We start from the raw sequence: 14,185 nt of genomic DNA on the forward strand, positions 1-14,185 counted from the left end.
ATGTCTTGGTTTGGTATTGTCTAGTTCTTTATCCTTTCACTCAACATCTATGTATTGAGTGCCTGGTATGTACAGGGCACTGTCCAGACTATAGTGATATGATAGTAAATGAAGCAAGACAAAACCAGTGCCCTCATTGGCACCTGCATCCAATCAGGGAAGGCAGGCAGGAAATGAGGGATAAGTGAAGTGTCTGATGTGTGAGATAGTATTACTACTAATGGGAAAAAAAAAATGGGGCTGGAGAGATGGCTTAGCGGTTAAGCGCTTGCCTGTGGAGCCTAAGGACCCCGGTTCGAGGCTCAGTTCCCTAGGTCCCACGTTAGCCAGATGCACAAGGGGGCGCACGCGTCTGGAGTTTGTTTGCAGAGGCTGGAAGCCCTGGCGCGCCCACTCTCTCTCTCTCCCTCTATCTGTCTTTCTCTCTGTGTCTGTCACTCTCAAATAAATAAAAAAAAAAAAAAATGGAAAGAGCACCTGACAACTCTATTAACTTGTTTCCTTTTCTCTAGATTCATGTTACTCTGGAAAATGAGCATTATATGGTTTGGTTGGCTTCTCAGAATGAACACTTGAAATTCCACAGATGATTATGTGCTTTATTCTTCTTTATTCAGTGCTAGAGAGCAGACTCAGGGCTTTACAAAAGCTAGGCAAATAGTACAATACTGAGTTACATCTCTAGTCCAATGGCCATATTCCTAATAGAAGTTTGATCATCTAACTTTCTGACTTTAAGACAGAGGTTGAGAGTACATGGTTCTAATATTCTACATGCTCATTTGCAGAGGCTGCTTCAGGTGTCTGGAATATTTCTTTTTTTTTTTTTTTTTTAGAGAAAGTAAATCTGCTGATTGCTGTTATCTTCCAAAACCTCTTGTATACAGTAATCACAAAACTGCCATTCTTTACGTGTATCTCCTAATTTGATCAAGTCCAAGGTTTTCTTTTGTCCTGAACGCTGCTGACTTGTACTGTGGATGCTGGGTATGGTTTGGGGCATGATAGAAGAGAGCATTGATGTACATTAGCTCTTAGCACAGGATTGGGTTTGCAATGAGCAGAGATGTATTCTCAATGTAAGAGGTTCCTACTGTCCTGTTAGGATCACTTACAATTATTACTTAGTAAAATTTAATTAATTTGTCATTTTCTTCATGTTAAATCCTTAACTGCAGTACCACTGCTAGATGCTCAAGGAAGAAGACTTTTTGTTCATTTCATTTACATATACCCATGTACAGGTGTGTGTATGTGGATGTGAGTATGCATACGTATGTGTGTTTTGCATATGGAGATCAGAGAACAATTTTTGGATCCTTGGGAATGCCATCCACCTTTTCTAAGGCACGGTCTTCCATTGGCTCTTCTATTAGTCTAGACTAACTAGATAGCAAGCTGCAGAGATTCCCCCATCTCATCTCTCCCTCCCAGCACTGGGATGATAGGGATGTGACATCATGTCCAGCATTTTATGTGAATGTTGGGGATCAACTCAGATCATAATGTTTGCAAAGTAAGTACTCTCCCTGTTGCAGTCAGGTTTGCATTGCTGGTAGAAATCACCCAACCAAGAGCAGCTTGTGGGGTAAAGAGGTGTATTTTGTCTTACATGCTTAAGGGGAAGCTCTACAATGGCAAGGCAAAATGATGGCATGAGCAAAGGGTGGACATCACTCCCTGTCCCACATAAGGTGGACAACAGGAACAAGAGAATATGACAAATATTAGCAAGGAGAAACTGCCTATAATACCCATAAGCCCTCCCTCAACAATATGCCACCTCCATGAGGCTTTAATTTCCAACTGCCATCAGCTGGGGAACCTAGCATCCAGAACACCTAAGTGTCGGGGGGATAGCTGAATCAAACCACTACGTTCTGCCCTGGCTCCCATAAACTGATAACCATACATGATATAATAAAATGCAATGCATTCATCCAACTTTAAAAGTCTCCATAGTTTTTATCAATTCCAATGATGTTCATATATACCCTTAGTCCAAGGTCTTTTAACTGAGCCATAATACCAAAAAGTCCCCCCCAAACCCATAATGGCACAGAATAAACACTCACACTACAAAAGATGGCAATGGGCACAGCAAAGAAATATTCAACCAAAATAAGATGTAAAACAACCAGGACAAATATCAAACTCTGTAGCTCCAAGTCCAACAACTCTAGCCAGTGACAAGTCTCCAAGTCCAATAATTCTAACCAGCAACAATTCTTTGGAGTTCTAATTCCACCACTCCAACTAGGCTACTCAGAGTCCTGGAAAACTTCATGTGGAGCTGGCAGCTTTCCTTAGCAGACATCTTGTGGTCCCAGCATCTCCACTGGGTCTCCACTGTAACCCATGGTTCATCCTCATGGCCCCATGAAGTCTCCTTACAGGCATCCAGCAAACCTGCTTCTCACTGCCCGTAGCCATTTCCAAAATACAAGACCATGTTGCAAACTCAATGACCCTCTTTTCCCTGCATTTCTTATACTCTACGATACCAGGTAGGGTGCCAATTTATTAATCCGGGGGTGGGGGGATAAATCAGTCTTTTAAGAACAGGACACTCCTTGAGCACTCAAGCCCCTTTAAAAGAGTCTACATTCATCCTGTTGCCCTAGTGCAGGTAAACTGGTCCAGTCTCAAAGATGCAATCTCTCAATTGCAGCTGAATGGGCAGCAGTCCACCCAAATTGTGTGTGTGTGCCATATCCCTCTGCTCACACCAATTCATTTCTGTGCAAAGCAACCCTGTACAACTTCTCAGGACACAGGCATAACAGCAAGCTTCTCACACAAACTGCTAGCACAGCCTAAGTAAAGCTCTTTCTCACCCTCATAAGCCAACTTCACAATTCATAGTTCTTACTGCATTCAGGTCTTTCAACTCTAAACAGAACAGTTCATCAAGCTGTACTTATAGCACTGCAAGGTGTCTCTTATACCAAGATTTCAAATACTTCCACAGTCCTCATGAAAATCAGCTCCAAAAGGTCAAAGCCACATAGTCAGGTGTCTAGCAGCAACTCCACTCCTGGTACCATTTTACTGTTGCAGTCAAGTTCGCATTGCTGGTAGCAATCACCCAACCAAAAGCAGCTTGTGGGAAAAAGAGATTTATTTTGTCTTACATGCTTGAGGGGAAGTTCCCTGATGGCAAGGTAAAATGTTGACATGAGCAGAAGGTGGACATCACCCCCTGTCCAACATAAGGTGGACAACAGGAATAGGAGAGTGTACCAAACACTAGCAAAGGGGGGAATCTAGCTTTAACAGCCATAAGCCCACCCCCAACAATACATTCCTTCCAGGAGGCTTTAATTTCCAGTTACCATCAGCTGTGGAACCTAGCATCCAGAACACCTAGGTTTACGGGGGATACCTGAATCAAACCACCACACCCCATATTCATTTTATATTTGTCGGTTGGTTAGTTGATTATGGTGTTTGGGGCCTGAGTGTTACTTTAGCCCAGGTTGATCTGAAACTCACTCTGTAGTGCAAGATGACCTGAAGCTCATGGTGATTTTCCTGCCTCAGGCTCCCAAATGCTGGGATTATAAGCATGAGCTAACACTACTGCATTTTCTTTTTCCCTACTTTTTGTCCTAATTTTCTAGCACATATTTGGAACAAAACAATAATGCATACTGTAATATATTTCAGAGTTTCCTAAATTTCAAGTTTTGAGCTAAGCTTATACCACACGTTACCTGATTGAAATACCACAAATCCTCATGAGCTTTATATTGCTTTATTTTAAATTAGTGAGTTGAAAACTTGAGATTTCATGTTTGTTTTATCTTCTTTGTATTACTATAATGAAATATTACAGACTAGCTAATTAAATAAATGACAGAAGCCAAAAAAGTTAAGATCAAAGTATTGGAATTTGGGATCTGGTGAGGGTCCTTGTGATGTGTTATCTCTGGAAGAAGAGTAAAAAGACAAAAGGATCAGGTATTTCAACCCTGTTATAAGGCAGTGAGTCACCCATGAGGGCAGAACTCTTATGATTTACTTCCCCAAAACTCCCATCCCTTAACACCAAACAACAATGATTAAGCTTCAGCAAATACATTTTATAGGACATTCAGACCATAACATTCCACTACTTAACCCAGAATTCATGTCCTTGTCACATCACAGATGCATTTGGTATATTGCTATAGCATCCAAAGCATTAACTCAACCTCACATCAAAAGTTCAGAGTCCAGAGTGTCGTCCAAGTCAGAAATGAATGAAACTCGAGAGAGTTTATCCTAAGGAAAATTCCTCTCTAGCCATAAAACTGTAAGATAGAGCATGTTATATGCTTCCAAAATAAAATGATGGGAAGGGACATAATTGCCATTCCTACTTCAAAAGGGGAGAAAAGGCAAGAAAGGAATAATAAGTCCTTAATCACAAATAAATTCAAAATCCAACTAGCATAATTATATCTTGAGGCTTGGGAAGAGCCTTTCTCTCGGTGTTCTATCTTCTAGACATACCAGGGTACATTTTTGGTCCTCATGACATTGTTAAAGCACAGCCATACTGTATCTCTCATGAACTGGAGTCTTATGTCTGTGGTGTTCCCAGGTTGGTATTGCAAATGAGCACCTTCACAGTTCTGAGGGTCTCATGGTCAGACATGCTCCAATAACTACACTAAACATGGTAATACACTAAACTCCAGTGCTTACACTAAACAGGGTACTACTGGGGCCTTCTGCAATGGACCCACCCAAGTGGTAGTTCTCTTTGTAGGCTCCATGGCTCTCTGAAGCAACCTCGGAAACCTAAGTGGAAACATCAGTGCCTTCACAGCTCATGAACCCTGCATATATAGAGAGGCCAAACTACATTGATATCACCAAGAAATATGGCCTGTGTCTTCTCAAGTGGCTATATTAGCCATACCTAGGACTCCATGAGTCATGCACAGAGCAACTGAGCTAGAATACAGAGAACAGATACTTAAGGCAGGGAATATTAGGTCTTGTGTGCAAGTAAGTTCCTTTTTTTGATACAGTTCACTTCCCCAGACCTTGGTACCGCAGTTCTGTGATAGGAGGGCTCAGTCTAATAATATTCAAAATGTATTTGAAGTCATTCTTTTTGTTCTAGTGAAAAAGGTTATGGTTCTTGCCTGTGTGGGAAATTTAATACTCAATGTAGCAATGTCAGAGCTAGGCCATATTGGTGGTATTTGGATGATGAGGGCTCCACTCATTCATCTTATGAGTAGATTACTGTTGTTTTGCAGCAGGAGGATTGTTACAAAATAAGTTTCAGACCCTCCTGTTCCCTCTTAGGTGCTTTCATGCCATACATTGCCTCTGTCATGTTATGACACTGTACAAAGTCTCTTCTGAGATGTGAACTTTTGATCTTGGGCTGCCAGACTCCAGAACCATGAGCCAAAGAAATTCCTAGTTCTTAAGAATCAGCCAGTTTGTGTTATTCTTCTGGGTCAGTGTAAAACAGTCTGGGACAAATTGTATCTGGTTTCCTTCATATATATCAACCTCCTTATCAAATAATTGCTGGACCACGCCCTTGGTACTCTGACCACACATGCTTTGTTTATCTTTACAATCTAACCAAAATTAGTTTTATTCCAAATATTTAAGTCCTACTTCATAAATGCTGTCTGTAACTCATTTCTCTCTCTTCACAATTGATCATAGACACATAGAAGAAGTCTTGGAACACTCCAGATACTTTGCTTAGACATTTCTTTCACCTTGGGATGGAGAGATAAGCGATAGCTCAGTTGGTAAAGTGCATGAAGGTCTCTCTTTGCTTCTCAAAAACCATATCAAAATGTGCATAGTGGCTCATTTGCAATCCCAGTGCTGAGGAGGTGTATACAGGAGGATCACTGGATCCTTCTGGATAGCCAGTCTAGCCTTGGCAAGCTCCAGGTCAATGACACATCCTGTCTTAAAAAAAAGTAGCATGAATAGCATTCCTGAGGAATGACACTGGGGGTTGTCTGCTGGCATCTGCGCACATGCATATGTGTGCACATGCATCTTTGTACACATATGCTCATGCTCACATATGTATATTTAACAAAGAAATTTCTTCCATCAATTATGGTCCATAGTTACTATGTTCTGTTTTCTTCAAAGCTCTAAATCAAAGACATACTTCTGCCAAGTTCTTTACCACTTTATGAAAAGATGGTCTTTCTTCCAGTTTCCAGAGTGTTGTCATCTCTGTCTTAGGCCTCATCACAGCGGCTTTTTACCTATATTTCTGTCACTATTCTGATCACGATAAATTATTACAATTTTCAAGAGGACTGTGGCTTTCTTGTCAGCTATCCTCTTCTGAGCACTCACTGCAGTTACTCTCCATGCTACATTCACATCAGAAGCATGAAGGACATTCTGACATATACTACCAAACTATCCCAGCCTCTACCCATTCCCCAGTTCCAGAGCTGATTAGTAGCACTCCAGTTGTCTGGTACCAATTTCTGTCTTAGTCATTTTGTGCTATTGCAATATGATATCAAAGGCTAGGTAATTATAAGTATAGAGATTTCCCTTGCACTATTCTGGAATTTGGGGTGCACAGTAGCACAAGGCTAGCAGGTTCAGCAACTGCCAGAGGCTTACTCTGTTGATGACATCTTCTTACAACAATATTCTCTCATGGTGGAAAGTGGAAGGGCAAAAAGACTTAAGATAGTTCCTTTAAGGCGTGTTACGTGGCATTAACTCATTCCTAAGAATGGAGCTTTTAAGTACCTAGTTAATTTCCTGAAATGCCTTATATAATCACCACATTGGAGGTTAAATTTCTACATGAACTTTAGAGGACACCTCATCACTGAAACCATAGCAAGGGTTCAGTAATTTTCCAAAGGCTTAAAGGCAATAGGTAGGCCTGTGCTCATAACCAGGCTCTCTGACTCTTAAGCCACAATACTCAACCTCTTCTGGTACGGTTTTTGTTTTTGTTTTTGTTTATCTGTTGTTATCACTGGAGAAGGGTGGTAGCTGTGAGAAGTCTGCTGATTGCATTCTTCTTCTTCCTTATGGAATCTTCTTTTTTTTGTCTCTGGGTCAAGGCTGCTATTTTACGATAATGAATTCTGAAGTGAAAGAGTTTATTTTTTTGTATCCACCATAAATACAAGACTCAATAGGTATTGTTAACTAGTTGCCATCTGGAACCCCAAAACTCCATAAGCAGATATGTCTTTGACCCATTTTTTGATACTTCTGTGTATTTATGAGCTGTAAAGAACACATTTTTATATATTTCATTAGCTATTTTTTTGCTAAACAATGTATCTTTGTGAGATAAAAAATATATAATAAATTAGAGCTTTTCTAGTCAGAAATTATTTTGATCTTGAAGCAAAGTTCCATTATGCTACCATAACCCTCTGAAGAGACTTTATCATTGGGTTGACCTGCTGAAAATACTGCTCTTTTACCTTTTATGACTGACAAAAAGGAGATTTTCATATGGTACAACTTAACAGTTGTTCTAGACAAAGATGTGAAATAGGAGGTAGATAAACTTTGCTCTAAAATTCTAAGTTAAAGAGGACTGAATCTGAGTTTCTGTATGAGCTGATGGGTAACACATGATTAGCTGCTTTCCTTGGCTAGCACAACACTCTGAACTGATAAGTCAAATGAACAGCATGTCCCAGGCCGCACCAGGCAAACCACAGGAGCAGCCAAGGACCTTCATCTGTTGCTGCAGCAGTGCTCTGACAGGCAGCAAGGAGATAAGGAAGAAGAAACATGGGCATGTCCTATACGAGTTTGTCAGAAAAGGTGGGAACTTGGCAGCAAACTATGAACTTGTTAAAGGTCAAAACCTGGACTTGGCATTTACATCTCACAGAACTTGCTTATCTAGATGTTTCCAAACTGTCTTTCAATGTGCCCTGCTTATCAAATGACAGGGCAAAAAAAAAAAAAAAAAAAAAAAAAAAAAAACAAGGAACATTTGTTCACTACTTGCTCCAATTTAGCCAGGCTGCTCTGGGACTAGTTAGCATATATATAGGAACTTGTTTGTAGGGTTATTGCAAAGAACTGAACCTAACACAAAAAAAGGCAGCCATGAGCCTTGCAGTGATGTCAAGGGCTGTAGTCACAGTGGATCTTCCTCCTTGGAACCCAGAACACCTGCAGATTGAGCAACAAGGGATTTCATGAGCAGAAGTGAGTCAGAAAAGCTGTGGCCTGGTGAGAGAATTAACCCAGTGATGTCTGAGAAGAGCAGGAGAGGCCAGTGTTTAGTGGGAAAGATACCATGCATTAAAGATCAGCCCACTGGAGACCAAGAGATATCACTGGAATTTTGCCTCTTTTTGTCTTTGTATTTCAGATGTGTGCTGCTCTGAGAAAACCTGGACAAGCACATTTATATACAGTGTCACTTAAATAAGATAAAACTGCGTTGGAGAGATGGCTTAGTGGTTAAAGTGCTTGTTTGTGAAACCTAAGGACCCAGGTTTGATTCTCCAGGTCCCACATAAGCCAGATGCATAAGGTGGCACTTGCATCTGGAGTTTGTTTGCAGTGGCTAGAAGCCCTGGCATGCTCAGTCACTTTCTCTTTCTCTCTGTCTCAAATAAAAATAAATTTAAACAAATAAGATAAAACTGATGGTGGCCTATGATAGGCATTTAATTAATTCCCTTCTTACAAATCAAGAGCCAGTAATAGACTTTTATATTGCTATGTATATTTTTCCATATATTTATGCATGTTTATGTGTGTACATATGCACATTTTCTCTTTTTATCTATAGGTTCACATAGCCTTATCAGCAGATAATAATAGGATTATGTATGCCTATAATTTTTATATTTTATTATATGCTAATTTGAATATATATTTTGTACTTGTTTCACATTAATTCATTTCAGATTAAAGCTCTTGATAACAGAAAAATATATCCTTAATATTACTTACCAAAATGAATGTTTTTTAATTTAATTTAATTTAATTCATTAATTAATTAATTTTAATTTCTTATTAGTTAGTTTTGTACTCAGTGAATACATCAAGTTGTTACCATTGTTAGGCTCATCCATGTCCTACCCCCTCCTCCTGGCCCCTCCTTGTTGAGGAATATGGGTCATGCATTCTGGAGTTAGCCCACAGTTATGGGTAGGATAAATGTCTCTGCGTATCATGACCCAACATGTGGCCCTGACATTCTTTCTACCCCCCTCTTCCACAAAATTTCCCTGAACCATGTTGAGTTCATATTTGGTCTGCTTCAGTGATGAGGTGTTGGGGGCCTCTGGGTCTGTGGATATCTGATGCGGTAGGAATTGATTTTTCTCTGTGTTGATTGCCTTCACCCTTGTGCTGGTATCCGATTCACCAGAAATACAGCACACTTGCTTGTTTTGCCAGTTATTCTTAGTTTCAGCTGGGGCCCTTTTGAGGTATGATGGGGTAGTTCTCTCCTTAGGATCTGTGTCTATCTGAAAAAGAGAAGAAGATTCTCCAATGGAGAGTAAAGTTAGCACCACACAAATGGATAACCCTTATTTATTTTAATAGAGAATTTAATAGGTATAGGCCCTCTTGTAGCCCATGATTATTGTTAGCTTGATAATGTAGAGCAGGATCATCTTTTTTTTTAATTTTTTTGTTTATTTATTTGAGAGCGACAGAGAGAGAGAGAGAGAGAGAGAGAGAGAGAGAGAGAGAGAGAGAGAGAGAATGGGCATGCCAGGGCCTCCAACCACTGCAAAGGAACTCCAGATGCGTATGCCCCCTTGTGCATCTGGCTAACGTGGGTCCTGGGGAATCGAGCCTCGAACCAGGGTCCTTAGGCTTCACAGGCAAGCACTTAACCGCTAAGCCATCTCTTCAGCCCAGGATCATCTTTGAATATGGTTCTGACTTGTTTCCCACCTCCAACTATGGGTCCTGTTCCATTGAGGGGATCAGTTAGCCAAATCAAGAGCAGTTGGTTTCCCACCATGACTGTGCACCACTATTGCACTTGTGCGAGCGTCACAATAGGTTATTTGCTGCTAAGTAGGCTAGACCATGAGTTGCTTGGACAGATCTTGTTCATTTTCCCCCAGTTGCCCATGTAGCACCTTCTGGCACTAGACACACTGACTATCTGGGGACTGACTCTCTTCCAGCTTTTTTTTTTATTATTATTTTATTGATTATTTATTTGCAGGCAGATAGAGAGATGGAGAGAAAGAGGGGGAGAGAGAGCGGGTGCATCAGGGCCTCTTGCCACTGCAAATGAACTCCAGATGCATATACGACTCTCTGCATCTGGCCTTATGTGGGTACTGGGGATTTGAATCTGTCAGGCTTTGCAAGCAAGCACCTTAACCACTAAGCAATCTATCCAGCCCTGAACTTTTTTTTAACTGCTTAGTGTGTAAAAGAAAATCTGGATGTATATAAACATTTGAGAGAATTTATTGAAATTACCCAGTTGTGTCTTTACTGTCCTGTGTATGAGTTTCAAATAATATTTTCTGTGTCACACAATATGTACGTTTTGCTGGCAATCACAAGGCCCATTGTATCCACTTGTTCTATTTCTGCCAACAGCCACATATATCTTAGTAACTTTCAGAGAAGCATGCAGGATTGAGCTGAAAAAATGCATAGACTCACTTGTTACAAAACCAGTGGAATAATTTTAAAAATGCAACAATTTTATTGATTTGATAAAAGGTTTTATTGGCAGATACAAGACAAGTAACGTCAAAAGGAACAGATCTTAAGAACAGCTTTTGAAAACATACTTCCCATAAAGAATTATGTTCTCATGGGCTATGAAACATTAACCAGGGGAGAGAGTAGGATTTACAGGAGTGTTCACATTGTAGCTGATTGTGGGAGGGGATGTCTCTGTGTCGGAAAAAGGTGTGGATTTGGGAGACAGTAGCTGTTTGTTATCAATGACAGCCATTGGAATTGGAGAAGCAAATTGGCTTGGTAATGTTTGTGGGATGGAATACTATATGAAGCAACAAGAACACTGAACTATACTAGCTGAGGAGCATTGACTAAAAAAATAATTTCCCAAAACAATATAGCCTATCTGAGAAGATCACACACAGCATGGCAAAATAGTTCTCAGGATGAAGAGATAGCTTAATGGTTAAAGGCACTTGTTTGTGAAGCTCAGAGGCTTTGGTTCAATTCCCCAGTACCACATAAAGCCAGATGTACTATGTGGCTTATGTATCTGGAGTTTGGTTGCAGTGGCAAGAGGCCCTGGCATGCCCATAGACACATATTCTCTCTCTCTCTCTCTCTCAAATAAATTTACATTTTTTAAAAAGAAAAAAGAAAGAAAGAAAAGTAGTTCTCAACACAAGTCATTAAATGATAAGAGTTAACAGAGTGTGAGGGCCAGATCAGAGGAGGCAGGATAGAAAACTACATGAAAGAGTGGGAGACACAGGACTGCTGGTGGTGAAACCAGAAAAGCAATTGAAGACATTGCAGGAAATGGTGGAAGACAAGAATCAGAGGTAAAAAGGCAGAGAGGATGCTGTGTGTAGTGGCAGATCACATGACAGGATGAACATGAATTCTGCACACCGTGGGCATGAACCTAGGAAGAGAATAAAGAGAATACTGTGTCAGACTGTGGAGTGCCACCAGTGTCCCAAATAAGGCTTCCAGATGTTTCTACAGGCAACGGAGGAATTTAGAGAGCTTCTGAGGGTAAAATCACTGATCTGAAAGGTATTTCAGGAAAAGTATTCCTGTGGTGGTACAGAGGACTGCAATAAAGAACCGGATGGCAGGGGCATCTGGTAAACACACTTCTCAGGAAGAAACAGTATGGTCATCTACATGAGAGTGGCAGGAAACAAAAGGAGATATCAGAAAGGATTTCCAACTTTGATTTAGGGTTCCAAGTAACAGGATGTAGAGTTACACAGATCCCAAAGATTAAGGAAGGATAGAATCAATCTCTGAGGGGAGTGGGGTGATGAGCTTGCGTTAAAGGTCTCTAAAGAGCAATGGGCCCTGGAAGTGTGCCTGAAGTCCTCTGTAAAGGGTGATCTGACCTTGTGTGGAGGCACTGAAGCATGTAGCTATTGTCTTGAAATGTGCTTGCTTAGCCAAAATGAGTATCTTTAAACTGAGGTCATTCCATCTTATTTAATATATGCCTCTTTGTTTTCTGCCAATAGATGAAGCTACAACTGACAGCCGGAGAACTTTCTCTCTAACTGATTACCTAAAAAATAATTTTAGAGTGAAGGCCTACTCTCTGCGGTGGGTTTCAGGTACGGGTTTTTTTTTGGGGGGGGGAGAGATGCAAATTTTTATGTTTATATTAACGTTGGTTGGATTGGGTTGCAGAGTACTTTATTGCTGTGAGAAGTACAGGTCTTGTTGCTTAAAACTCTGTGGAAAGTATTTTGTTTTCCACTTAGGGATGCAAAGGGAGAGAGAGAAGACAGAACGAAACTGAAGTACTTCTTTGCTATGTTCTATAAAAATTAAATGTGAACTGAAACCCTAACACTAGTGATGAACCAATAAATGAATGACCACTATTAAAATATTCCTCATTCATGTTTTTCTAGCCTAGACATGTTTAGTTTCTGTGTGATTATACATATTGAATTTATTGTAGTTTTTAGCTTAAGAAATTGATTAATAACAACATGAAATACTGACCTGGCCATTTTCTCTCTTTAGATCATGAATATCTCTACAGACAAGACAATAATATCTTGCTATTCAATGCTGAGTCTGGAAACAGCTCTGTTTTCTTGGAGAACAGTACCTTTGTATGTTTAGTCATAAAATCTATTCATGCATGGAGCTCTGGGCACTGCTTTTATTACCTTTCCAATCATGAGGACTCTTATTTCTCATCCCGTTGGATTCTGCAGCATATGGCACAGTGGGATCTTTCTCTGCATTGAAATCTCCCTGCCTTGACTACTTCCTAGTCTCCTCTGATGGTTCCTCCTGCTCTGCTGTATTGTAAGTGCTTTTGGGCTTGGCCTTCCCTTGCTGGTGTCTGGTCCCTTTGTGTGTTCCTATCAGGTGAATTCCATGTACTTCCACAGCATCATTCTGGCCATGATTCTCATATATGCATTTAGTATAAACCAAACCACCTCTGAACTTCACTTTCCAAGAGCCTGCACACCATGGCCTCAGGAATTTTTAATTCAACACCCTGAATTACTTTTCCTCTTTCACTGTCATAGTGAGCTCATGACATCATATTCTTCCAAAGTTTTCAAGCGTGGTAAATAGTCACTTATTCCCTAATCGCCTAAGCTAGAAATTTCAGTCATCTCTGCCTCTACCATCATCCTAATTGGCTGTCTAATGATCCCTCCTTCCCATTTCCACCAGATGTCCTGGTTCAAGACTTGTGGTAGTAAGTGTTTTTGTCTCTGTTCTGGGGATCAGCTTGCTATACTGCCTCTATCCTGGTAGATAAACTTGTCTTGTACTGCCTTCTCATCTCAGCCACATGTAACCTCAGTATCATTATTTAAAATTTTTTTGTTTATTTTTACTTATTTGAGAGTGACAGAGAGAGAGAGAGAAAGAGGCAGAGAGCGAGAGAGAGAAGGGGCACTCCAGGGCTTCCAGCCACTGCAAATGAACTCCAGATGCGTGCGCCCCCTTGTGCATCTGGCTAACGTGGGTCCTGGGGATTGAGCCTCAAACTAGGGTCCTTAGGCTTCACAGGCAAATGCTTAACTGCTAAGCCATCTCTCTAGCCTCAAGTGTCATTATTTAAAAAGTAAATAAAATACTATCACTTTCATGTAAAAAAAAAAAAACTAGGTTATAGTTCTATGTCTTATGTTTCATCCTCATGCATTTTTTTTCTTATTTTAAGTATGTCCACCATCCACTGTGTTGGGATACCCCATGCTGTATTCAGGTTATAAACAACCATACATACTCTCTCCCACACTAGGGATTCTGCCCATGCTCATCCTCTAGATGAACAAGTTTCTCTCTGCTGCATACCCTCATCTTCCTTTGGCTAGAATTAACCCTTCCTGGCTTTCTAACACTCCTCCCTTTCTACCTAATACTATGGTCATTTGTACAGACAACTGCACCCTGTCTCTTAGACTAGGAACCTTCAAGACACAATCCCCAAGACTACATCAGTCCCCTATATGTAGTAAGTTATTAATGATGTCATTTGAACCATTCAGTTTTT

At 40.4% G+C, this 14,185-nt stretch overlaps 1 protein-coding gene across 1 annotated transcript in view; it reads left to right on the forward strand.

Annotated features, from left to right (window-relative positions):
* Positions 1–14,185, forward strand: part of Dpp4 (dipeptidyl peptidase 4) — an 88,864-nt gene that overhangs the window by 17,290 nt on the left and 57,389 nt on the right. Inside the window, exons 3-4 of the mRNA XM_045147719.1 lie at positions 12,171–12,266; positions 12,685–12,776. Coding sequence (XP_045003654.1) covers positions 12,171–12,266; positions 12,685–12,776 — 188 coding nt within the window. The remainder of the gene's footprint in view (positions 1–12,170; positions 12,267–12,684; positions 12,777–14,185) is intronic.

This window comes from Jaculus jaculus, chromosome 4, assembly GCF_020740685.1.
Source record: "Jaculus jaculus isolate mJacJac1 chromosome 4, mJacJac1.mat.Y.cur, whole genome shotgun sequence".
In the NCBI taxonomy this organism is placed as follows: domain Eukaryota; kingdom Metazoa; phylum Chordata; class Mammalia; order Rodentia; family Dipodidae; genus Jaculus; species Jaculus jaculus.